The 27,206-nt window shown below is 35.3% G+C and overlaps 1 protein-coding gene across 6 annotated transcripts in view; it reads right to left on the reverse strand.

The window, feature by feature from the left end:
• The window catches only part of arhgef18b (rho/rac guanine nucleotide exchange factor (GEF) 18b), a 105,303-nt gene that overhangs the window by 14,197 nt on the left and 63,900 nt on the right, over window positions 1–27,206 (reverse strand). For 5 of the 6 annotated variants that reach the window (XM_073937356.1, XM_073937355.1, XM_068216437.2 and 2 more), the window contains 12 exons: window positions 24,538–24,663; window positions 24,332–24,449; window positions 23,997–24,251; window positions 21,779–21,855; window positions 19,568–19,746; window positions 19,416–19,489; window positions 17,306–17,491; window positions 17,063–17,209; window positions 14,592–14,710; window positions 12,702–12,764; window positions 10,089–10,136; window positions 7,479–7,958 (listed from right to left, as the gene is read on the reverse strand). In XM_073937356.1, the coding sequence (XP_073793457.1) occupies window positions 7,479–7,958; window positions 10,089–10,136; window positions 12,702–12,764; window positions 14,592–14,710; window positions 17,063–17,209; window positions 17,306–17,491; window positions 19,416–19,489; window positions 19,568–19,746; window positions 21,779–21,855; window positions 23,997–24,251; window positions 24,332–24,449; window positions 24,538–24,663 (1,872 nt within the window). Of the gene's footprint in view, window positions 1–5,389; window positions 5,591–6,377; window positions 7,959–10,088; window positions 10,137–12,701; window positions 12,765–14,591; window positions 14,711–17,062; window positions 17,210–17,305; window positions 17,492–19,415; window positions 19,490–19,567; window positions 19,747–21,778; window positions 21,856–23,996; window positions 24,252–24,331; window positions 24,450–24,537; window positions 24,664–27,206 lie in introns of those variants that run through there. The other variant, XR_012397774.1, reaches the window with a different exon arrangement.

Here is a 27,206-nt window from a genome sequence, read left to right on the forward strand (position 1 = left end):
TCGCAGGATCACTTTCGCATGTCTAGACGTTTATAATATGTGCGTGTGCAGGCGCTCACAGGCTGTTTCACAGGCACACGCAAAGCTTGAAGGTAAACAAACAACGGCTTATCATAAGCAACTCAACGATGATTATTTACACAGTTGGCATTAAGAAGAACATATAAACGTTATCTGACTAACTTCAGCAGCTAAATGTGTCTGGAAAAATATTCAAAGGCTTTTATGCATTATGCGTCTGACTGTTGTGATTGGCTAAAGCAGGTGTCTCACGTCAGCACGTTCTAGACGTGCACGCGCTTATTACGGCAATCTTCCTTCTGCGTTCACACAGTGCAGCATTCCGGCAAATTGCTGGTAATGTTACAACTTCTCTTTCCGGAAAATAGCTAGAACGAATTTACCGGTATTTTTAAAAAGGACCTGTTCACACATACAACCTTTCTGGAAAATTGTCGGCAATTTTCCGGAAAGGTCTGTATGTGTGAAAGGGGCTTATGTTACATGGACATCAGTAATCGAATTATTTGCTTTAATCTCATAAAGAGAACAATAAGAAGGTGTTTACAGGAGTTGCCTTTTGCATGTTTCTTTCATGATCGCGTTTTACATGTTATAGCGCATAATTCGATTAACGTCATTGCGTCACCGCGCTATACGCATTTCCTCCAGTTTCATGCAATTTCGCGTGTTTAATTTTTAATTTGTCGACTTTAAGTGCAGTTTGGCACTTTCATTCATTTCACTTTCATTCACAAACATTTCATGCATGCTCCCCGTGTTTTAATGGAAGTTCATACTGAAAGGAAGAAAAAAAAAAACCTCCACATTTCACGATGCAGGTGTCTGTGGTCTGCACTGACTCGGTAGGTGCAAAGAGTGTCAAACACCCGTGTGTGTGTGTATATGTGTGTGTGTGTGTGGACAATCCTGTCGCAAAACGTGGTGAAAAGTCCTACATGATGGTAATAGTTCGATTAAGGTGTTAACATGTCTGTGATGAACTTCAATAATGCGAATAAAATCGGCATACTCCACATGTCTTAATTCGATTTCTCTTTAGTTCGATTATGACCTTTATCGGATTAAATAAATAAATGTAAAAAAACCCTGCTGTTTACATGGTTAACTCCTAATCAGAGTATTGTCTTAATCGCATTAAAATCAATTTTTTTTTGTATCCATGTAAACGTATTTGTTATTTGACAGTCAATGCGGTGTTGCACAAAACAAAACAATAATCATCAGAAAATTCACAACTAGATTGCAATAAAGTTAAAACTACAGAAAGCCCTTAGGCTGTGCTTACACTAGTGCATTTTTGTTTTAAAACTTTATTATTGTTTTAAAATAGAAATGCGCCTTAAAAATATTCTAATTCAACAACATTCAGCTTCGAAAGCATTGAAACATGACCAGTCATGCTCACTGCATATGAACAGATATTGCAGGGCATTCTCACTGCAATGGTCATAGTTGGTAATAATAATACACAATAGTCCAGAAAACCAATCAAAGAGTGATTGTTTGACCTCTGTTTTAAAAATACTTCTTTTCAGGTCATATTTATATATAATGAAATGGAATACAAGAGTTTCCAACCTTTTTCAAAATTTCCCATTTTCCACAGAGTAGTGTGGATGGCTCATGTAACCGTAACAAAATTTATGAATTTTATTTGATTTCTTATATATATATATATATATATATATATATATATATATATATATATATATATATATTTTTTTTTTTTTTTTTTTTTTCCTTTTATTGATAGGACAGTCAATAATGGAAATCACGGATAGAAGAGAGTGAGGGTGAGGTTTTGCAAACAAATTGTGTATGGGCTATTATGGTATTGTGTATTCCCCCATTGTGTATGGGGGGAAATAAGTTTTATCCGATTTTTATTATTTTTATCAGAATAAATAAAACTTTTGCTGCATCCGAATTCATAGTTAAAAAAATAAAAATAAAAAAACGCAAAACATTTTAAATGGCAACTGTAAAAAAAAAAAGGCAGATTTATTTCTACCCCATAAAAAATTACATACATGATCTGAAATTTGGTCAACAATACAAACTTTAAGACCGACCAGTCATTTTGACAACCAGCTAACTATTTAATATCGCTACAAAGTTCTACAGACTTAGAGACTGCACCAAAAGCTTCAACACTGCAGCACTGATTCATGATCGTTCCAGCAATACGAACACACACCCCTTTGATTTCAACCTGCAACATTTAAAATGTACATTCCTCCTTAACACCATCAACTGACTAACCCCGACACTAATTGATTCACTGCATTTAATTTGCTCGCTGCCTATTCAATGGCTAACGTCACCTGATTACACTTAATAGGAAAGTTCGTCATTTCCACACGCACTTTTAAAGCGAGACTGAAAGACATCTCGTCTTCCTCCTCCAACATCTGATTATGACTAATCTATCAAAATACAAGGCTCTAGTCATCACATACATGCTCTTTCTAATCAAAATCAGTTTAACGTGATTGAGGGAAATCATGGAATACATTCAGATGCCAGCCAATATGTGTGCAGCTGAACACAAATGCAGCCCTTTTTTCATTTTCTGATGGGTTTGTGATGTATGGGGCAGTTTTAGCACTGCTAAATCCTGGAAATCGTTCTTTTGTTGAGGCTTGTTTACACAGAGACTGGCTTTTCTCTGTTCAAAATCTGTTAAAGGGAAGGTTCAGTCAAAAACAAAACTTCTGCCATCATTTATTTAGCCTCCAATTGTTTAAACCTATCTGAGTTTCTTACGTCTGTTGAACACACGAGAAGATATTTTAAATAATGATGAAAAATAGTAGCCATTTAATTCAATTCAATTCACTTCATGTTTATTTCTAAAGTGCTTTTACAATGTAGATTGCGTTAAAGCAGCTTAACATAGAAGTTCTAGTAAACTGAAACTGTGTCAGTCCAGTTTTCGGAGTTCAGTTTAGTTCAGTTCGGTATGGTTTGTTTTCACTCCTGAAAGTTTAAACACTGAAGAGCAAATCCATCGATGCACAGCTCTACAAGTCCCAAAACAAAGCAAGCTCGAGGCGAGCAACAAAACTTCACCAATTGACGGAAGTGAGAAAAAAAAAACCTTGAGAGAAACCAACCTCAGTTGGGCACAACCATTTCTAGTCTGGCCAAACTTTCTGTGCAGAGCTGCAGTCTAGGCACCGGAGACTGGAGAACACTGGATGTCCATTGTCTAGAGATTTACTTTCATATTAGTTTTTCCCATTAGCTATGTTTCCATCCCAATAAATACATAATAGAAACTTCAAGATGTGTATAAATATAGAAAATGTGCATAAAAAAAACTTGCGCACAACTAGTAGGACACATTTTTTATCCGATTAGAAAAAACGTGCATAAACTAAGATGAAAGCACATTTACCAAATTAAATTCAGGCATATGCATCAAAAAAAGTCATGTAATTTGTTTTAGCGGATCATGTGATAAAAATGAGTGCAATGGACAAACCAATGTACTGAACACATTGTAAAACATCTGAAATGTTGTTTTGGTTCCAAAGTGGTTACGTTTTATATTAATATTACCTCCAGAACTTTCTTGTGCATTATTCGCCAAGATTCCAGTTTTGCGCAACAATCCAATAAGCATCTTTGGATTGAAACATAGCTAATAGCGCTCAGTTTCCAACAATCTTCAAAATATCTTAATGTGTGATCAACAAAATGAAAACACAAAGGTTTGGAGTCATTTAAGAGTGAGTAAATGATGATTAAATGTTAATTTTCGGTTGAACCATCCCTTTAAGGCTGTTCAAACAACACTTCTTTTTTCTTTCCCAGAGAGAGGTACCTGGGTAATCTAGCTGGCTCATCGGTAAACAGGTAGGACGGGTGGCAGGCAGCTCAGCAAAGCCACTGCTGTGTAAGCTCACAGTGGCACATTGTTCCCTGTGATTGTGTTGGTCGAGCGCAGCTGAAAAGGAGCGTGGGAAAGGCAGATGCTCTCAGATGGCACACCTATGACTTCAGATTATAATAACATGTGACACAGAAAGAGCGGAGGGGTGACATCATGCTAAATTTATGCGTGACAGTTCCTATTATCGCAAATAGCTTGAGTGATGCATCAAATATTCATAATAGACTTAAGATAGACTTTCATGCTTGTTATTCGTTTTGGCTGTTCGCTAATATGAAAAGGCAAGCAGGATTCAAAACGCAAGAAAATGATCCGATAACGTTCGTTTTTGCATACACAGATGATAATAAGATAATTTTCCTGCACTATGAAAGCTGATTTCAAAGCTTACATAAAAAAACAGGCCAAAATCATTCAAATATTAAGTAAAAGTAATTATATCCGTGAAGATATTTTGTAAATTTCCTACTATAAATATATAAAAACTTCCATTTTGTTTAGTAATATTGAAACTAAGAATTAATTTTGGACAACTTTGTGGTTTCCTCCATATTTTGATCTTTTTTTAACCCTCAGATCACAGATTTTCAAACAGCCGGACAAATATTATCCTAACAAATCACACATCAATGGAAAACTTATTGATTTAGCTTTCAGGGAATGTATAAGTCTCAATTTTCAAAACAACTGACATTAATAACAGGCTTTGTGGTTCAGGGTCACATGTAATGTTGAAAGATAATCTTTATTGCTGAGCAAATATGCTGTTATATTGGTGAAATAACACTAATTTGAATGAGCTATTTTAAAAATAGTCATATAGCTAGTCAAGTATACAAGTTATATAGTTTTATTTGCTGATAACTGATTGCGATTCTAATTTTAGACTTCACAGTAAAAACAAACATTAAGATAAATATTCTATTTGTTAAATAGTTGTAAACATTATTTGTTAGTGTTACTTATTTTGTGTGTTAGTACTTGCTGTAGATCTGAGTGTTTATGTCCACAGCATTTTAATATCTCGGTTATTGACTTTACAAGAGTTTAAGTAAACCCTCAGTGTGAACACTCTGTTACATAATAGATTACATGTAGTCATTTAGCCGATGCTTTTGTCCAAAGTGACTTACAATTGAGAAGACATCAGTGATTCAACAGGAGCGGCAATACACAAAAGAAGTGCTAGTCATACAAAGGAACTGTTTGTGCTTAGAGAATTTAGCTACAGTAAGTTTTAGAGAAAGAGAAAGTTGCTACAGGTGGTTTGTTAAACCCACTCACCTGTGTGAAGGACACTTCGTAATGCACAATCTTTTAATAAGTGAATGTAACAAGCGAATAATAAGTGAATGAGGGACAGAATTCAGCTGCAGCTTTAGTGTTTTGTTGTAGGTGGGACTTCAGAGAACAGCAATGATTTGATTGGTCAGAAGATTTGATAAGAAATTGAAGTATGAGATGACATCATAGAAATCGTTAATCTTTATTGGTGGAAGTGAGAAATTGCTCGTTTTGAATGCTTACATTTTCTAAATGTGAATTTTATCAATGTTTTGGAGTACGCTAGCATATAGATAACCTTATGACTATGAGCCACTTAATTTTTTGCATTTTCCATTTTCAGATGATAAGACAATAACAGCCAAAAGAATGAAATGAATTAGACTAGTATGCAGTAGAGCTGTACGATTCTGGCTAAAATGAGAATCTCAATTCTTTTGCGTAAAATAAAGATCACGATTTTCTCACGATTCAAATGATTAAAATGCTCAATTTTGTAAAGACCTGGAATGGTGGACTTGAACAGACTTTAGATCTGTCCTGGTCATTAATGCTGATGATAATTCTGATGTTGAATTATTGTTTGAGACATATGCTTACAATCTGTAATTTTCTGCTTAAATCTGTCACTGATGTGATTTTCGTGAATACAGGGTGGGTATTTTTGCATTTCGGCTGGTTTTGGATACTTTTTGAGCTGAAATGAGTCAGCTACATCTTGCAACACTGTACACGCTTTCAGTTTCATTTTTATGGCTAAGAGCGGTTCACTTCCCGCGCGGCTCCCAAACGATCACTCTGTGCCACAAACTGAATGTTATTTACAACTTTATTAGCTGTTATTCACAACATACACAGGTTCTGTTCACTAAAGTAGACTTCATTCAGTACACGCGCCCGCCCCCTCTGTGATAACAGCTAACGGTCATTCGACAGAAATTACATTTTTGGGGTAAATTATATCTTATAAATACAGCATGTGACTCTTTCAACACCATTTGGAGGTGTCCACGTTGCTGAACAACATATGTAAAACAATGTGAAGACTTGTGCGGCCACCATTGCTTCTCTCCTGAACTTAAAAATATGATTGACAGAATCGTAGAAATGTTGGATAAAGATTGTCTAGGAGGTCGAATCGAGATCGCGATCTTTTTACGATTAATTGTGCAGCTCTAGTATGCAGTATGAAGTGACATTCACACCTGACACAAAAAGCACTGTGCTATGAAACCATTTAATTTCAATGGTTTGTGCCACACTGACCAAAAAGCAAGAGCAGCAGAGCACACCGTCTACTACTATGTGAGTGTGCCATGGCTCAAATGTTCAGAATAGTTCAATATTCCGTTCTGTAGCAAACTCCACTCAAACAAACGTCCTGTTGGCGCACTATTGGCCGTTTATTGTTCCTGTTGCTTGCAATATTTAACAATTTTATCAGCATCGCACAGTAGTGCACTGTGCTGTCATGGCAAAGCTGGTCATAAAGTATTACTGTCTGGCTTGTTTTTTTTTTAATCAATGTAATTCAAGTTATTAAATAAAACAAAGTTTTCGAAAATACTTTATATTACTTAATAAAAAAAATTATTTGAGCATTTTTGGATTTGGTTTTCAGTCGAGTGCATCGAGAATTATAGTTTCACCCCAGAGTTTTCATTTCTGTGGATCTCTTAAGACTGATACTAGTAGCTAAAAAAAGGGCCATCAGGGGCCGATCACACCGAGTGCAATTTTCCATTGTAAGAATGCATTTATGTCGCTAGGCCAGACTAAATCAGCTGCGTATTGTGCGTGAGCATTGCTGTTGATATTGCTGTAGTTGTAATATTAAATAATATTGTGATATTCAAGATTTGTGAAGTCATACATCTTTGGATAACTATACCAGTAGTAACAGCAACCACTAGATCACAGCAACCACTAGTTTCTCCTCCATCTTTAAAAGCCTCCGTAGTTATCTTGACAACAAAAACACCTTAACGGAAACCCTACCTCTGCTGTCATCTGATTGGAGAATGAAAAAGACACAACTGACGTAACACCCTTTTTCTACTCAGAGCTGACTTTTTTTCTACTGCGGGCACACAGAGCGCAACGGCAAAACTGTGAGACGCAGCAGGCAGTTCAAACGCGACATGTGCAAGGCGCATAAGCAGTGTGCAAAACTCTCAGGCCATAAGAAAACCCTTCAAAAGATGCACCCTCTCAATGCAAAAAGCACGTCTGGTGTGATAATGGCCTTAGTGTTTCAATTGACTGAACTGACCTGTGTGAGCTCCTGTGTGTACAGTGCTGCAGTATTGGGCACAGTGTTGTGCTTCTTCAGCTTCCTCTGCTGCTCCAGACGCTCTTTCTCCTTCTCCACGGCACGTGTGGACTCTCTTAGCCTCTCCAGGTCCTGCTGGTAGGTCTGTCTCTGTCTCTCCAGCTCCAGTCTCTCCTCTGCCAGACGTGTCTCCAGCCTTCTGCACTCCTCCTCTCTCTCCTTCAGCCTCTGCTGGTCTGCTTCTGCCAGCCGCCGCTGTTTTTCGCGTTCCCGCTCCCAGCGCGCCTGCTCCTGTCGATGCTGGCTCTGCAGCCGCTGGAAGTTGGCCAGCTCCTCGCGGTGCTTCTCCAGGTTGCGCTGCTTTTCCTGTTCCAGGAGCACGTCGGTGCCACGGGTTCGGCTGCCAGGACGCTCCCGCTCAGCTGTGAGGATCGAGGCCCGCTGGAGCTCAATGTGGCTGTCTTGCTGGGAGATTATGGCCTGATGGGGGAAGTAGAGAGAAAAGACGTGATGTTTGGACAGTTGTGCTTCCTGGTAACTAAAGCTTAGAATTGTGTGCTTTCAGCTGGCTTGTGTTTGCTTAAATGTCATTTGCGGAGTGTACTGTAAGGCTGTTTGGTAGGGAAGTGTCTGGGAGGAATGTAAATTTAATGACATGTAAACAGAACGTGAAAGAAAAAGGAAATAAATATAAAAGAGTCAAACAAATGAAGAACATAAAAAAAAAAAAATCAAAGGGAAAAAAAAAGAGCAAAAAAAAGATAAGAAAACAAATGCAGACAAAAGAAAGCATTAAAAGAAAACAAGCCAAACATGAAAAAACAAACTCTTAAGAACAAACAAAACAAAATCGAAAACCGAAAAGAAGCAAACAGCAAAAATATGAACAAAAAACACAAAGAACAAACAAAACAATTAAGAAACAAAAAGAAAAATACGACAATAACAAAACAAAAGGATTGAAAAACAAACAACACAGAGAACAAAAAATAATAAAAGCTAATCAAATGATAACAAAAAACAACAAAAGATCATGAAATAAGACAAACAATAACAACAAAAGTAAAACAATTTCCAAACAATTAAACAAAAGACCAGCATTAACAAATAAGAAAGACTGAAAGGCACAATATGTATATTAAGCCGCTAGAACACAGGTGTCAAACTCAGTTCCAAAAGGGCCGCAGCTCTGCACAGTTTAGTTCCAACCCTAATTAAACACACCTGATCAAACTAATTGAGTCCTTCAGGCTTGTTTGAAACCTACAGGTAAGTGTGTTGGAGCAGGGTTGGAACTAAACTGTGCAGGGCTTCGGCCCTCCAGGAATTGAGTTTGACACCCCTGCGCTAGAAGGAGTGTATGCACAGAAGCAGCGGAGCTATTATTATGCCACAACTTCCAGTTCTTCCTCTCGTGAACACTACTGCAGCATCCCGATTCGCATACTTACACTATGCCCTAAAAGTACGTACTTTGTTTGTGAGGGAAAAGTAACTACTTTTGAGTGTGTTACAGAAGAATATGCAAGCTTTGGCACATACTACTTCCTCGTTAACAGCTCGTTATGTTACTTAGTCTCCCTGTCAATCCTCCACATTTCTTTCATATTTAATTTCCTACCATATTGGAGAAGCATCAGCAATATAATTTGGAATTCATGAGTCTTTCATGCAGAGAAATGTCCTCAGGTCTTTGGATAATCATGCATTCAGACATATGCATCCAGATACATCTTTATATAAAAGTTTTTGTTACAGATGAAATATAACACGGAAAGCGCAATTTAAATGTGTTCCAGTTGGCAAGATATTAATTAACAGTCACACAAACATCTTTACCGAAGCCTCTCTTTGATGATTGGTCTCACGCACACACCATGTTTGTAGTTTATTTGCACTTTTAATCCGTGTTTGTAGTTCTAATCCAAATCACATCGAAATGTATTGTGGGCAATATCAGTGATTAGAGTATGGACGGATCTACACTTAGTAAACCATCCGGAATGGCATACCTTTTTTTAACATACTATGATTTGGGACATACCAATTGTATTTTCAAATACTATTTGGGACAGATGGTATGGGAACAAGGACGCAGCATAGAAGAAGAAGAAGCAGAGTTATTTTATCAAACAAAATACATTTTAGACATCTGTTATAATGCTGCTAAATCTAACAAAACACACAGCGTATTAAATCATCTTATGTGTTTCCAGGTTTTATATAAATTAAAACAGAAAATCAAGAGTGTGTAACATCATTAGTACAAACACACGGCACACAATCTGTGTTTTTAGTTAAAATTGTATCCGTCTCATTTTTTAAAACATTTGTGATACTGGAAACGCAAAAGTCAGCAAAATATATAACACTGTCCTAATGGTTTTTGGATATTTAGATACAAAAATCTTAAATATTGTCCCTTGAAACTACTATAGAATGAAAACACCAGAATAACCAATGGTAAGAAAGCCAGATGTCATCTTCAATATTACAGCAGTTAGACATCACCACATGTAAATGGCCTGCACAATAGAATAACTCCCGTGAACGTGATGTCATGCGGACATGTGATGAGTGCGAGGTGTCAGTGTGGTCAGCATGTTGTACCTGTAAACTGTAGAGTCTCTGGGAAAGCAGCAGCACACGCTCATACAACTGGAAAAACAGAAAGAAGAGGACAACATTACTGGCAGCATGATTTAATATTCATTCACCTGACGAAACACCACATTCCTGCCAGGGCACTGCAGGTGAACAGGTTTATGATACTCGCCATTAACAATCACCAGACTTTTCACTGTCAGTTGATTACAGGAATTGCATACTTTGTTGTATTGGAATACAAAAGTTAAAATATGCAAATAAGCCATCATTTAATTTAAATAAGTGCTAATTTACACATTTCTTGCACACAAATCGAAACATTGGATGAAGGCAGGAAATTCTTGTGTACACATTAAAGTAAATGTGATGCATACAGTCTCTCCAGGATTTGATAAGATTTTTGCTACTGAATAACGACTTTGTGCACGCTATTGTGGCAGATCTTTAGCATTTCTTTTATTGTTTTGCAGTGAAAATATACACTTATTTACTAGTGCTGCAAAATGATTAATTGCAATGCAGTAAAAGTTTATATCAACAAAACAAATGTGTGCGTAATGTGTTTTTCTGTGTATATATATACATGAGACTATGTTGTATAAAATATTTATGTTCATTGATATTCATATGTGTGTGTGTGTGTGAGTATATATACTTTCTAATATTTTTGTATTTAAATGTACAGTATGTTTGATAAATGCATTGTACACATGTACATATCATGTAAACACTAACCTATATCTTGGATCATGGGATTAATCGTTCCTTTATATATATATATATATATATAAAGGAAACATAGAGAGAAAAACAGAGCAGCTAGAGTTCACCCCTACATTTTGCTGTATCATATTTGAAAACAAAACCAATTGTTTGAGAATAAAAGCTAAGTCGGCTATTTGAACAATGATGAAAGTTATGCAGATCATGCGCGTTTATGTGCACATCTATGTGTGTGTGAGAGAGACACCAGTAAAGCACATTCTATTCACGGATAGTATGTAAAACTATGCAGATGGCGCTCTGGGGAGTAAATTTGAACAGTGTCCAGACTGCCCAAAACATGCAGGAAAAATCTGCGGCATTAAAAAAAAAAAACTGAACTTCACCTATTTTATTCTTTCTGTTTACATTGTACACTGGAACATACAGCACTACTACTTTAAACAAATTGTATGTCTGATAACTGCACTGTGGAGAGCAACCTGACTGGCTGTATCACCACTTGGTATGGAAACAGCACCAGCAGCAATCGCAAAGGCCTACATAGGATTGTGTGAACTGCTGGACACGTAATAGGAGGTGAGCTTCCCTCCAGGACATTTACACCAGGTGGTGCATGAGAAAACCGAGAGAATCATCAGCAACTCCAGCCACCTAAGCCATAGACTTTTCTCTCTGCTACCCTCAGGCACACGGTTCTGCAGCATCCGATCATGCACCAGCCGACTGAAGGAACGTTTCTTCCCTCAGACTATCAGGCTGATGAACGCTTAACACCCCACATAAACTCTTCCATACCCCTCACTGCACACCATCAATATGTAGCATGCACTGCACTTTAACCAATTCGTACTAAAAACAATACTGCCTACAACTATGTGTACACCTATTCATTGTACATATCGCTGTCAACATTATTTTACAATTTCACATTATCCTGCTTTTTTGGAAGTATGTTGTTGTAGTATTTTGCACTGTCTGGAGCCAGCACCAAAGCTTTTCACTCATCATAGCACACATGCTGCTGATGATGTGACAACAAAAGTAATTTGATTAGATTTGTATTTAAAGCCAGACTGCAAAGGGATACTAAAATATTACTATATATTATGGCAACGCCTCCACCTTTCCCTTTAAGTTTGGGCTTTTTTAATAATGATATCTTTTAGGTAAAGACTCATCTTTAAGAAAGGTCATGTACAAGTCTTGTTTTAGCCAGGCTAATGCACTAATGAGTTTGTGTTGAATTCAGCGATCACAGATTCATGAAATTCCAGAGGTTCTGTACAGAGGTGACTTCAATATCACTTTATCACTATGTAAACCAGAGATGATTGCAAACTGTAATCAAAAAGCATTAAGTGTTATTTATAAAATCAGGCAAATAATAAACAATCAAATCCCTCTGTAAGAACTTTCCAAATACAGATATGAATAAAACGGTAAAGTTTGATTTATATAATTGATGCTGAAGTGGAGATTTATGGCTCAGTGAAGGAGGAAAAAAAAAACACATCTTGAGAAAGCAACCTTTAAAAATGTGTGTTGTAATTAAAATCTACAGACGCTAATAAATAAAGTCCAACAAAATAAACACTTAATAGTGTATTTGGTATGTTTTCCTTCCATTAGACTTGAAAAAAAAAAAAACACTTCATGAGAAGCCAAAAAGCCTGAAATCTCAAAATCGACAGGTAAATGAAAAAAATAAACAGTTTCAGCCTGTGGAGTCTCGCCTTAGCTGGCGATTAGGTGCGGTGAATGCAAAGGTCAGCTTCTCAAATACTTATGGGGAGGCGTGTGAGAAAGAATATGTGTCTTTGATCTCTCATGAGAAACAGAGAGAGGCATAATCGTCTTAATTTCTGCATGATGATGAACGCTCGCTCTCACCTCTGATTCAGGAAGTTTACACGAGGACCACATGTTGGTGCTGGCAGGTGAGGAAGCCTCGTCCTGAAGAGACAGACACCATAAAATAAAAGAAAAACATATTATTGTGTATAAACTTCAAAAAATGCTTTTCTTACTTGGATTTTTTGTCTTATCAAAATTTCTAAAAAAAATACTTAAATCAAGAAGCATTTTCTAGACAATTAAAATAATATCTTTTTTTTTTAAAGAAGTAATATGCCAAAATTAAGTGGGTTTTTCCGTAAAACAAGCTACATAATGTGCCAATGGGGTAAGCAAAATAATCTCAGGTCAAAAGGAAAACAGGATTATTTTGCTTACCCTGTTGGCAGATTATTTAGCTTGTTTTAAGAAAAAAACTTAATTAAATGATGATTCTTAGACATTATTTCAGACCAGGAGTGCATTACAATATTGTAGTGTTAATCATTATTATATTTAATATTTTATTCAAATGACTCAATCAAACTTCTAATGTTAACATTCAACTATGTTCAAATATGAAAAGTAAAGTAAAAATAAAATCAATATATATGCTTTGAAAATTCAAATAATAATTAGTATAATCATACTTGCCCAATAAATATTTAAGTTGTAAACACATACTGTGTATCAAATTATAGTTAATAGATATAAACATATATGTGCATATTTGTAATTCTACTAATAAAAAAAATAAGTAAACTTTCATTTTTTAAATATTAAGTTATTTATATACTGAATAAATGTACATGTATGAGATTTTTCTTAATATTAGTGAAATCCAAACATGAACTTATGGTGCATTTGTAAATATATGTGATTTTCATATGGGGACTTAGTCATGAAGTCAATCTAGGGCTACATATACTTGCAACATAAAATAAAAGTATTGAGCAAAAAATTGTAAAATAACGCAAATCTAAAAAAAAAAAAACGCAAAGGGAAAATTGAGTTTTGAGAAATGAAAAGGAATTTTGCAAACAAAAATAAAGAACAGCAAATAAAAATCAAGTAGTGCAAAAAATAAATCTGTATCTGGACATTTAAAAAAAAAATTCTTTTATTTGCTAAATATTTTTCCAGTATTGTCTTTACAAAACCTCTCAAGTCAATAGCAACGCTCATTTGGATTTGCGAGTTTTACAATTTGACGATTTAAACATTCCTCCAAAAAACAAAGGATTCAGGTATTTTACGTAATCTCGATTAGATTTATAACAGCGATTCAATTAAGGCTAATTTCCTTTGTGCCAGGATGTCACCAGCTGATGATGTGCTTTATAGGCGGCATGTCCAGTGACTCCGCCCCCTTATGAAATCAGGGCCAGAAAGTGAAACGAACAGAAATGTGAAGTGCAAAACGAAAACAGCATTGAAAAAAAAAAATATTTAGCAAATTTATTAATATTTTTAACAAATTCCAAATATAATTTTTTTGCATTACTTGATTTGTATTTGCAGACTTTTTTTGTCAGCAAAATTCCTTTTTGTTTCTCTAAACTAAATTTTCCCTTTGCAATTTTTTGAGATTTGCATTATTTTACAATTTTTGCTCAATACTTTATTTTTTTGTTAGCAAAACTTTCTTTTATGCTGCTAGTGTATATTGCCCTAGATTGACTCCATAGTCTTTGCATAATACTGCATTCTGTAAATGTTAGAAACCACAACAAGCAGGCCTAAAACACACAACCGCATACAGTATATGCGACACATACACAGAAAAGAACCTCTTAGGAACATTTTCTACCGAACATCTACATTAGCAATTGATATATACACAAATACATTCATTCATAAAACATCTTTAAAGTAATATCTAGACTTTGTAGACAACATCTGACCAAAAAACTCCTGCAAGAATGACAGACATGCTGTGCGTCTCACCAGCTCATCGTGGTCCTGACAGGTGAACACCTCTTTGAGCTGTGGGTCAGAACTGGCCCGTTGACTCCTGTCTCTCGTCCTGCCTCCTGCTCCGGGACCCTTCTTCTTAATGCTGCCGTCTGATTTCACACAAAAACACACACTTAACAATCACTACAAAGACTTGTTCACCTGATCAACTACATTCACATATAAAAAGCCTCCTTTTTACACAATTTTCGAAATTATTGCCACAAAAATAGTATAAAATGAAACAAATTTTGGGTTTAATTTAGCAAATCTGCAAATCTAGCGATTCTTCTATCTGATTATTAATAAAAAAGGATTTCAACAAATCAACAAATGCATTTTCTGAATGATGCAGCTGATGTATGCTAGATAGTAGGAGAAATGTTTATACTACTGTAGCTTTAGATCAGTGTTGATTTTGCCAATGAAAATAAGACTGAAAAATGACTAAGACTGGAAACCAAAAAGAAACTTGACAGATCCATAAACGTGCTTTGATCTCCACATCTAATGAACAAACAGCGCAATGCAGTGGATTTGAAAGAAAAAAAAAGCTTTTCTTACTTCATTTTTTGGTCTTGTTTCTAGTGCAAATATCCAAAAAGTTTCAAAATCAAGAAGCATTTTCTAAACAAGCAAGAAATAATGTGTCAAAATGAAGTGAAATTTTCCTTAAAACAAGCTAAATGATCTGCCAGTGGGGTGAGCAAAACAATCTTATGCCCAAAGGAAAAACAAGATTATTTTGCTTATCACATTGGCAGATTATTTAGCTTGTTTTAAGGAAAAACTCACTTCATTTTGGCATATTATTTTTTTATTTTTTGCTTGTCTAAAAAATGCTTATTAATATTCCTCTCTCGCCAAGGATATGTCTTTTAGGTGATAAAACAGAGGTTTCCACATACTACGAAAGGTAAGTTATTACTCATCTTATAACTGTTGGTATAACTACAGCAGCATGTATAATACTGAGATTTTGGAAATAAATTCAATGCCCTACACTTAAATTATGGATGAAAATTATGATTGATAATGTGTCAAATGAAAAAATGTTAGCCAAAATAAACGACGATCATAAGTAGGCCCACACGGAATCTGTGCACGCAGAATTCTGCAGATTTTTAGCTCATCATTAATTCAGTTTATTTATTTGAGTAAATGTGTGTAAATCTATATTTGTTTAGTTTTTTATTATTACAGTAATATTATTGACTAATATGAAAATGTTCATATGATTTATGTTTAATGCCGTTTTTACAGTAATATTTTCTGTCTTTTAGTAGAGATATTATATAAGACACTTTCTTTGTTTACCAAATGAAGTGAATCTAATTGGATTTGCATTTTAAACATTAAATACAAGTTAAAAAGATAATACTTTTTATTTCACATATTAAGGTTTTAGTCATGATACTCCCAAAATTATTCCGCAAAAATCCACAGATTTTTACTAAAATTCACAGCAGAAATAGCAAAAAACATCCGCAGATTCCGTCTGGCCCTGATCATAAGAAAGTGGATATATAAGAGAGTTTCATTTCTTCACTATGAACGGGTCTACCCTGTTGTGCTCTGTAGTATTATCTTTAAGCATTAGTTACAGATTACCTACATTTTCTTTTTTAAATTCATCAAAATTTTCTAAAAATTCTTGCTAGAAACAAGACAAAAAATCTAAGTAAGAAAATAATTTTTATAATATTAATGCAATACAGCTTATTAGCAAAACTTGCCAATCATACATTCAAAACAAAGCAAGTATTTTGGTCTTAGTAGTGCTTTGAAATGCGCATATATATATATATATATATATATATATATATATATATATATATATATATATATATATATATATATATATATATATTCTAACTATGTCTTTATTAAAGACATTTTTATAAACATAGTATACACATGACATTTACTTACAATGTTTACATTCACAAAAAAATCAACAAATATATAAAATAATAATAAATAAATAATAATGACGACGTGTATTTTTTAAATTAGACATCTGTCATTATCTCAACTGAAACACAAAGACAGGGCGGGAAATATCAGAGCTCCTCCCCTTTTTCAAAAAACAGCCAATAGAGTTCCGTTTTTATCATAGCTCTGCCAGTGAGCGTGGTTGAGCTCAAACACATCAAAATAAGATGCATCTTTAAGGGGGCATGGCATGTCAGATACTAGTGAGCATTTGATTGGTCAGAAGACTGAAGTATGATGTCACAAAAATCATTGACACATTTAGGCGAAAGTGACAAACTGCAATATTTGCATGTTTATATCTTCTAAACTTGAATTTTGTCACCGTTTTGGAGCACACTAGCTTCTAGATATCCTTTAGACTAACACACTAATACTAACATCTAAAAAAACATTATTTTAATTTCATGTGGCCTTTAAATCGATGCATTCCTAACGTAAAACATGTTTATTGGTGTGACTCTTACTCTTAGGCAGTGCACTAGAATTGCTATCGTATCCGCCGAATGTGTCGGCTCGGCGTGGAAGCAAGCTCAAGGACGGACTCTGGTTTCCTTCAGTCTGTGCCGATGTTCCTCGAACTCGAGACGTCAGGAGGTTCTGCAGGTTCTCCACTATTGAAAGGCACAGAGATATGACTCGCTCACTGCATTTAGCTGCATTATGTATATGAGACAAGCTGGTTTGTGTGTGAGATGTGCTGCTGATACCTTCAGTGATGGCTGCTTTGAGCAGAGTCTCCCCCTGCTGGAGGTCAGACGTGTCTCCGCGGAGGAGCAGACGAGAACGGGAGCCCGAGTCCTCCAGACCGGCCACACATTCAGACAGCTCCGCAAACAGCTGCAGCTTCTCTGCCAGACTCTGAGTGATCTGAGCATCCTTCAGCGCCAGACGCTCTGAGGAAAACCAGACGTATTGTAAACAGTGGGGGTGGTAGTTTTTATTTTTAAACAAATTAAAGCTTTATAGCACTTTACAAACAAAAAAGCACTTTAACCCTTTGACTGCCTGCTCTACTAAACAGTCAATCATGTTTTGACTGTTTTAAATAATGACTGTTAAAGTAATTTAAAGAATAACTGTTTAAAATAATGATTTACACACACAGTAATGTTGGTTTACAAAAGAAATAAAATAAAAAAGTCAAACAAACAATCCTATTGCATTACAACACTTGATTTTGGTTTTAATTGTAAAAAAACAAAAAACAAAAAACAAAACAAGAAAACATGTTTATTGATAATCTGAAATATTTTATGGCATATTTAAAAAAATAAAGGTGATTTAGTATTCAAAAATGTTTTATTCTGAATACATTTTAAAATAAAAAGTTCATAGTATATGTATAAATTCTGGTACTTTTACCATAAACTGACATATCAACCATTTGGTAGAGGTTGACATTTTAGAAATTATGGGATGTGTTAAAAAATGCATTGAGTGTGTTAACTAGCAACATTAGGAGTTAAGAAATGCAATCCAATTTTTTTGTTTCTTGGTGGGGTAGTTAAAGGGTTAAAATGTGTAAAAAAAAAAATCACATTTTTGTGAAAAATAAGATAAATGTATGAGCATTCAGGATTTTTTGATAAAAAGTTGATGAAAAATGAATGAAAAGATGATTAAATAAAAAATAATCTACAAGAAAATAATTCTAAACAATATTAAAGACAATATAATTTACAAAAATTATATTTTACAAAATGTATTTATTAAAACTTTATTATATTAAGGGCTATTATAAGTAAACTAAAACTAAAATAACATTTCAAATATTATGCTCTGTGGAAAAATGTTTTACAAAAAAAAATTAAAATAAATATTTTAGAAAAAATAAATAATAATAAATATATATATAATATAATAAATATAGTCTTCGAGGTTCAGTGATTAAATTTTCTAAAATTTGGTTGCCATGTTAAATCTCGGAAACTTAAAGCAGTTACTGTAGACTGAATGGCTGCCCATCTTACACTTAGTCTGTACCATCCAGATGAGTCCTAATGCTGATATAGCACAAACATAGAACATGCCACCTCCCAGACTATTCAGTTAAATATATTTTCCCTTTCCTCTTTCTCTTTTAAATGTTTCTTTTCTTTCATTATCATTATTTGTTTGACTTAATACACCTTGCTGCCAACCTCAACTTTTTAATTCTGACCTGTTTAAATGCTTAATTTGTAAAACAAAAGCACATCATATAATATTTACGCACATCATATACTGTCTGTTGCACAACATTGGGTTATAATGTGGTTTATTTAGATTTTTCAATACATTTTGAAATGTTATTTTGCTTTTTAATTTAGTTTGTTTAACAGCGAAAATCTGATTAATAAATCTAATAAATAAATACATAAATTGTAAAAAATACTAGCTATTTGGAATAAAAATATATTTTAGTTTAATCAACTTGATCCATAAAAATAATATAAAAAATTCAAAATAAAATCTAAGCATAAATAAAAAATAAATATAGATGAAAAAAATACTTGCTGAATAAATAAAATATTAAAAAAGTTTGAGTGGCAATACGACAAAATGCAACTTGCATTTTTTATTAATTATTAAAAATGACTTAATTATTACTTGGGGTTATTATAGTTAACAAACTGTTTTGTTACTTGAAAAAAATGTTAAATGAAAGAAAAAAATATATATATATAAATATATAAGTTGATAACTGAAGTTACAAACATTATTTATGAAAACCAATTGCGCCCTCTTGTGTTTTCTTTAAAGCACCTAAAACAACCGTCATACAAACCAAAAATGAGAAGCAAAACATAAACAGACAAGCTAGATGTGGTGATTAACCTTGGTACTCCCGGACGCGGGCAACTCTGGCCTCCTCTTCCTCACTGAACAATCTCTCTTCAGTATGCGGACAGCTGGCAGAAAGAAACAAAGGAACATTACAGATCTGCAGACAGCAGATATCATCATTACTGTTCCGGACGCACACAGACCTCTCCACCGCCTGACGGATATGGGTGATCCACGTGTTGCGGTCTTCTTTTGAGGCGGTGTGGATTTCGTACATCTCGGGTTCATTTGAGGAAGCGCAGATGAGGAACATTGCCCGCTCTTCGTGCGCCACCTCACGCACAATCAACTTCTGCAAAGAAATGACCGACGGCTTGTTGTCCTGTGGAAAAAACGAACACAGATGGATGCATTAAGAGGATCTATTTCTTAAAGGAATGCACTGAAATGAAAATTCCGGGCTGAAACCAATAATAATAATAATAATAATAAATATATAATAATAATAATAATAATAATAAATATATAATAATAATAATAATAATAACAACAATGTGGACACACTTGGCTGAAAACTTGGTTTTGTAATGATTATTTATTATTTTATTTGATTATATAATGTGATTTGTAAGATATTAAAAATTTACAAAAAAAAAAAACATACAAGCTAATAATAAAAAATTCAATTGCCATGACAACACAGTACCGCTACTGCAAGCAGCAGGAACAAGTATATTGAATGATGTCCTGATGGCGGTTATTTGAGTGGACTTATTAATTACTTGAGTGATTATTAAATCAACAGTGCGTAACAAAACTGAGTACACACCTTTTTGAATATTTTTATTAATTTTTCAGTGATTATAGTTAATAGGTTCTGGTGAATTTAAACAAAACAAATGTATTAAATTGATTTATTAATTAAAATAATATTTGAGTCACTGAACATCGTTAGAAATAGAGAGATAATAAATTCAAATTGATGTCAAGTATTGTAAAAAAAAAAAAAAAAACTACAAAATTTCAACTAAATTTTATAATTTTTTGTTTATCTTGAATTTTGCTCTTTAAAAAAAGTTATATATATCCCTAATATATACATTTGGATGTTCTAATTTTAGACCGTTATCATAAGTTATTTTGTTAGATTAGCTCCAGATTTGGCTTCAGTACTGACTAATCTAACGTATATGCACAAATATAATATTGTAAAGCTTCCCATAGATAATATTCATTTGTGAGCGGTGTACTCGTATATCTTGAGCACTGTAGTTATGTGTGCGCATGAACAGAATATACACAGAGTGGAACATTAATCTATTTTGAACGCTAGTTCAAATCCAGCCAACGTTGTGCTCCCCAACTCTTATGCTGCGTTCACATCAGACGCAAAACGCGCGTCAAGCGTGAGTGATTTACATGTTAAGTCAATGCAAACGTGCGAATAGACATCCTGCGGCGCGATACGCAAGAAAGGCGCGGCACGAATGACGCAAATTGCGTGAATGGCGCGGGGCGAATTGAGCGTTTTGCGCGTTTGCCGCGCTTAACGAGCGTTTTGCGCGAATCTCTCGAGTTCAAAAATCTGAACTTCAGCGTACATTCGCGCCGCGTTAACCAATCAGAAGCTTGCTCTTGTGGGGGCGTGATTGTGACGTAGAACCTGTTGTCGGTGTTCCGAGGGAAATCCTCCAGCCTTCACCGACAACAGTTCATCAAACTCGCCTTGGCTCAGTCAGAAGCACCGCTGAAAGTCTCTGTCATCCAGGTTAAGTTTCTGGAGGAGTTTATGAGCTCACAGAGCTGAATGCACCTCTGAAAGGATGTAGTGGACTCAGACACGACCCGAAACGTATCAACCCCGTTTTTCATTCTTCATAAAGCACATAAACACTTATTTTCTTCATAAAATCCATGTTAGCCATTTAGCTATGAAGCTAGAGTCTTCGGGCAGACAGAAGCCCTGCCCATCACCCGAATCCGCGTCTGTTCTGAAGTAAATTTGACACGCGAATGAAGCGGGGTTTGATGCGCGAATGAAGCGAGTAAACTCAAATGTTCACGCGGCTATTTACGCGTGAATAGCGTGATTTATCCGCGCGTTCCGCGTCTGGTGTGAACACAGCATTAAACTTTGGCTGGAGTAGGAACAGACTGGCCTTGTGCGGCACAAGCCATTGAAATGAATGGGTTTTATAGCACAGCGCTTTGCTTGTGAGTAATGACATCTGAAGGGAAAGTGAAACCTCAGTGTGGTGACCACTGGTCTTATTTCATCAGTTCATATTTTCAGACATGTTTCACTTTCGGATGAAAAACTAAAATGCCATTTTCAGCTGGTAATTTTCATCCCTACATATGCAACCCTAATTTATTATCCTGTATAAATCATAGACAGGATACTTTATACTGACCACAGTTGAGAACACGTATCTCTGGTCCTTCTCTTGCAGCAAAACAAGAACATCAGTAAGAAGCAGAGCTAGAATATCTGCAACGCAAACAAAGAATAAACAACTTTAATCCAAACAAACTTGTGTATGAAGCCCCCTAAGAAGACAAAAGTTGGAAGGAAAAATAAGTTTTCTGCTTTTACATTTACCATTAAATGTATTATTTTACAAAGACTATTTGCATTCTTTTGCAAAAGTATTACATTGCGCCAAGAAATTTCACCTTTTATCTCAAAATTATTCCTCACCATGAATTGTTGACTTCTGCCACAAATTAGTTGTTTCCCCCAATATATTTTTTTATTCAGCATTCAGACTTTTTATTGCATTCACAGAGAAAATATTGCAAAGTTTCTAAAGATAATGCAACACTTACACTGAGAGAACGCACAAGTTTTTTTGTAGAAACTATACTTTTGCAAGTTAACACAATTTTTAACAAATATTTATTACAAATATTTAAAAATTTTGTTTTCAAAGGATGCATTATTTGCTTAATTATTGCAGTAATTTAAAAAATGCATTCGCTTGCAAAACTGAAATTTTTCAAAAGACACTTTGAATTCTCATTCCAAGTATTTTCTCACCTATAGAAACTCAGCAGATGATAAATTTGTACAGCATTATTCTTTTAGAAGCCTAGTGTTGCCTCAAAAAGTGTTTAGTTATCCTGATAACAAACTAATTTTTTTGTGAGATTTCATTACACAAAAGAATTTTTTAAAAATATATATATTTGCATTCATTTATTAAAAAAAGAGTATTTTCTTTTTGTGAGAAATATTGCATTTTATCTGAAAAAAAAAAACCTTTCCACTACCTAATTCCATCACAAGATTTTTAGCAAGGATTTTCAGGGTTTTTGTGTTCCATAACGAATCATCTGCATTATTTACAAAACTATTGTGTTGCCCAAAGTAACTTTATTATCCTTGCTTGTAAACAACACTAAAATACTATTTTTCTTCATTTTTGCTCTATTAAAAGTTTCTAGGGCAGTGGTCACCAAACTTGTTCCTAAGGGGGCCAGTGTCCTGCAGATTTTAGCTCCAACCCTAATCAAACACACCTGAATAAGCTAATCAAGGGCTGTTTCTCAATATGCGTTCTTCAGCGGTCTTGCGTCCTTGTGTTCTCGTCATCATCAACTGCCTAAATTCAGTTGCAATACTCAAGACCGCAAATACGGAGGATGTGATCTTGATATCGAGGATGCACCGATGCAGACTTGAGCACCGAACACGCTCTGGAAGTCCCAGAAGTCATTGCGACAGGCGGTGGAAAGCGCAGCATTTTATTTAGATTTATTATTAAAGTTCAGAGATACCATTTATTTACCCTGAGTAGTTTCCCTAAATGAAACCATGAACATCTTAATAAAGGAATAAACACATTAAGGGTGTTTGTTTGCTGAAATTCGTATTAAAATCTGTTTTATTTATATTGTGCAACGTATATTTATAATGTTTTAATGCAAAGTACAGATTTTGAAAAGAAGAAAAACAATAAATCGCTGTATGAATGCTGTAATGTTTAAATAATATTCTATTAAAAACACGTGAAGGTCATGTGACCATCAGGAAGAACGCAGCATATCATTTCTCACAGGACGCGTTCTCTGTTCTCGTGGCATCCCGAGTTCGTTCTTCCGAGGACACCTGGCAAGACTGGTCTCCACAAGAACGCAAGTCCGTTCTCTGCTTTCTTGGAATTGAGAAACAGCCAGTGTCTTACTATACTAGAAACATTCAGGCAGGTGTGTTGGGAAAAGTTGGAGCTAAACCCTGCAGGGACACCGGACCTCCAGGACCAAGATTGGTGACCCCTGTTCAAGAGCATAGGTCCCAAACTAAATTCCTGAAGGGCCGCAGCTCAGCACAGTTTTGCTCCAACCTTTGTCAAACACTGCTGATCCAACTAATCAAGTTGTTCAAGACTACTAGACACAATTAAGCAGGTGCGAGTTTGAGATGGTTGGAGCTAAGCTATGCAGAGCTGAAGCCCTCCAGGAATTGAATTTGAGACCACTGTTCTAGAGGAAAGCATTATTTCTGCAAGAGCATACAAAACCCACTGAAATGTTAAGACTCCATTGCTTAGCGCTTTTGTCCAAATCATCATCACCATGTCATTACTGAAACTGCAAACAAATGCTTGCTAACTGTGCTTCGCACAATACCTTTAAGTCGACCAGAAGCAGCTTTCCAGTTGACTGTGCCCTCAAACAAGAGCTTCCGGCGGCCCTGAGAGAGGTCCTCCTTACGGAAGACGCGTCCGTCTTTAATTTTCCCAAGGGATTTGGGCTCCATCTTAGAGGCGATTTCCCTGAGCCGCGCTTCCTTCTCGTAGAGACTGACCTGTGCATCCACCTGAACAATGACGTCTTTGATTAAACCCAGAGCTTGTGCCAATCCTTCATGCTCTTCTGTTCCAGCTAAAATGAAAAAGAAAGTTTTCAAAACGTTACAAATCTACCATAACTGGATAGTTTCAATTACATTTCAAAAAACCAACCTTCAGTGTTGTGCAGGATGCGCTCCAGAAGCACAGGATACTTGGTTATTCTCTGTGTCACTAACAAGATGCACTCTGGGACGCCTAACCGTCGCACTATTGACAGATTACTTAATTTCTGAAACATAAGAACGGGAGATGATGATTCAAAACATTGGGAGGACAGTTTAGCAAATACTAGTACCACAGAGAAGATCTGAACATACTCTCATCAGGTTCTGGAACTTCTTGTTGCTCTGCAGCTGCTCTTTGTAGTGGTTGACCGCTTCAGTGTGTCGACTGCAGAAATCCCCATAGCTTTCCTTCATGCGATCTCCAAGCTCTCCCGAAAACTAAAACCAGACACATAAAGAAAATGTCTTCCTTCTTCTCACTTCTTTCCCAATATTAGCACAATTCCTGTTTTCACATTTCCTTCCCAACACTTTCCTCATTTTTAGACTAAACAATATTCTTTCTCGTACTTTGTTTGGGGGTAAAGAGAAGATTAAAAAGGCTAAGTAAAGTGAATACTGTTTTAGAACACTCCTATGCGGCTAGCATGTACACCCTAAACACAACAATGGCGACTGGTGCTGGATTCAATGGTCATGCCCAACAGCTGAGCCTGATTTGTCTCAAGTTTTTTTCCCTTACTTTCGTCAATTGGTAAAGTTTGTTCTTCGCCACTGGCTTGCTTGGTTTTGGAACTTGTGGAGCTGCACATCAATGGATTTGGACTATCAGCAGTGAAACTTAATCCAAACTGAACTAAACTAAACTGAACTTCAACTCTAAAAAAACTGGACTGACAGTTTCAATCTACTTGAACTTCTAAGTTAAGCTGCTTTGACACAATCCACATTGTAAAGGTGAAATAGAAATAAAGATGAATTGAATTGAAAAGATGAATTCAAAACTAACACAGAATTAAGTATTTGTACGAGTAAATTATATACAAAATAAATGTGAACATGTAAATAGTGGCGAAGTATCGCTACTTGGTGCGAATGACATTGAATGAGCGATGTGTTTGCCGCAAAAGATCAGAATCTATTCGCATTTACTATGCAAGTTTCACATTAGAAGAAAACATCCCGCGAGAAATCTAGAGCAAATGAAACGGTGTAAATCCAGCATAAGAAAGAACTGTATTTGTTGTAAACATCTGGAAAACAGCCTTCTACAGTTTGTTGCAAACCAGATTAGAAGCATCACCACATCGCACCACATCTTTACATTGGTTTCTATTTGCTGCAAACTAATACCGAATTATGAAAAGACACAATGAGGTGAACTTCTCACCCAGTGTTTAACCCCCCTCAACTGAAAAACAAAGAGAGGGTTGGACAGAGTAGCTCCTCTCGTTTAAAAAAAAACAGCCAATAGTATTTTGTTTTATCACCGCTCTGCCAGTGGGAGTGGTTGAGCTCAAGTAAATCAAATGAAAAGCAAATGAAAAGCACTTAAAAAATGCATCTTGTCAGATACTGGAGAGGTCCGTGTATCATCCGTTCATTTGATTATTCCTTTTATTACGGAAAACGAAACATCAGAAAAACGATGAATATTTCGTTTTTCTGTTTATTCTGTAGGCAGAAAAAACGGAAACTCATCTGTTATTCTGCTTATTAACTTAAAACGAAATATTAAAACAAACACAAAACCAAAACGAAATAATGAGTCAAAATATGGTCCGTGTGTACGTTTTGTTCATTTGTTTCCCATTTTCAAACGGAATAAAGGAAATGGAGAAAACGGCCGTTTTTCCGTTTTTCTTTTGCTCACGAGAAAACGAAAAAACGAGATTTTGGCTGGATTTTCGTTTTTTGGTTTAGGGTAGGAAAACGGATAAACGACTTTAAAATTCATTTTACACATGTAGGCGGTGCTGAAACGCCCACTTTCCTCTAATTGGTTAACCAAATCTGCGCTCGTGACGTCACCCTCAAAATAAAAGCCTTACACGCAGGCTTTTAATTATTATTATTTAATTATATATATAAACAAAGTTTACATATTCTATCATTTGAACCACACACAGTTAGCAGGCTTACATTCATTACGTATGTATAAATTAAATAAAAACGTAAATCAGCAGTATTTTTAGACATTTGTCATTAAAATAAGGTCATAGTTCACTGCCAAGCTTCTTGCTGCTGTGCACCTGATGCTGAGCAAAGAAAGCCATTTCCGAGCAGCACCTGGTTTACATGATTGTTTCAGAGCTATTGTAGGCCTAAATAATAGCCTACTCTGTATAAAATAATAATTTATTATTATTATTATTATTATTATTATTAGGCCTATTATTATTAGTATTGTTATTATTATTATTTACTTAGTTATTTAATGGTTGTAAGAACACAATGGACCCTGCATGGGGCTATAATAAATGGTACCATTTGTTTCTATTGGATTTTCTCCTATTTTAATTTAATATATGCCTTTAGCCTATTGTAAATATTTATTTGATAATTAATACTTTTTTATTGCAACGTTAAAGTAGGCCTGTCTTATTATTATTATTTTTTGTTATTATTTTGTCGTTGTTGTTGTTATTATTATTGTAGCAGGAACATAGCCACAGGTGTGGCAGAGTGTGCTGGTGCCACCCAAAGTGGCATCTTGCACCTGAAAATAGATGCCTTCGCGCTCAAGCGCGCGCAAAAAACTTGCACAGGCAAAAGTAATGATGAATGTGTTGAAGGGAAAAAAAACATTCTAATTATTTGTTAATAAAATAGTGCAACATTATTCTCAGTCAGTGTAGGCTGAAAAAATTAAGATCGCCAGCATTTCAAGGGTGGTTTTATTTTTAGTTCATTGCTGTGACGCGCTATATTTCACTAAGGCTGCATGAGACTGCGCATCTTGCTTATTTTCTCTATTTTAC

The sequence above is a fragment of the Danio rerio genome, chromosome 22 (assembly GCF_049306965.1).
Source record: "Danio rerio strain Tuebingen ecotype United States chromosome 22, GRCz12tu, whole genome shotgun sequence".
Lineage (NCBI taxonomy): Eukaryota > Metazoa > Chordata > Actinopteri > Cypriniformes > Danionidae > Danio > Danio rerio.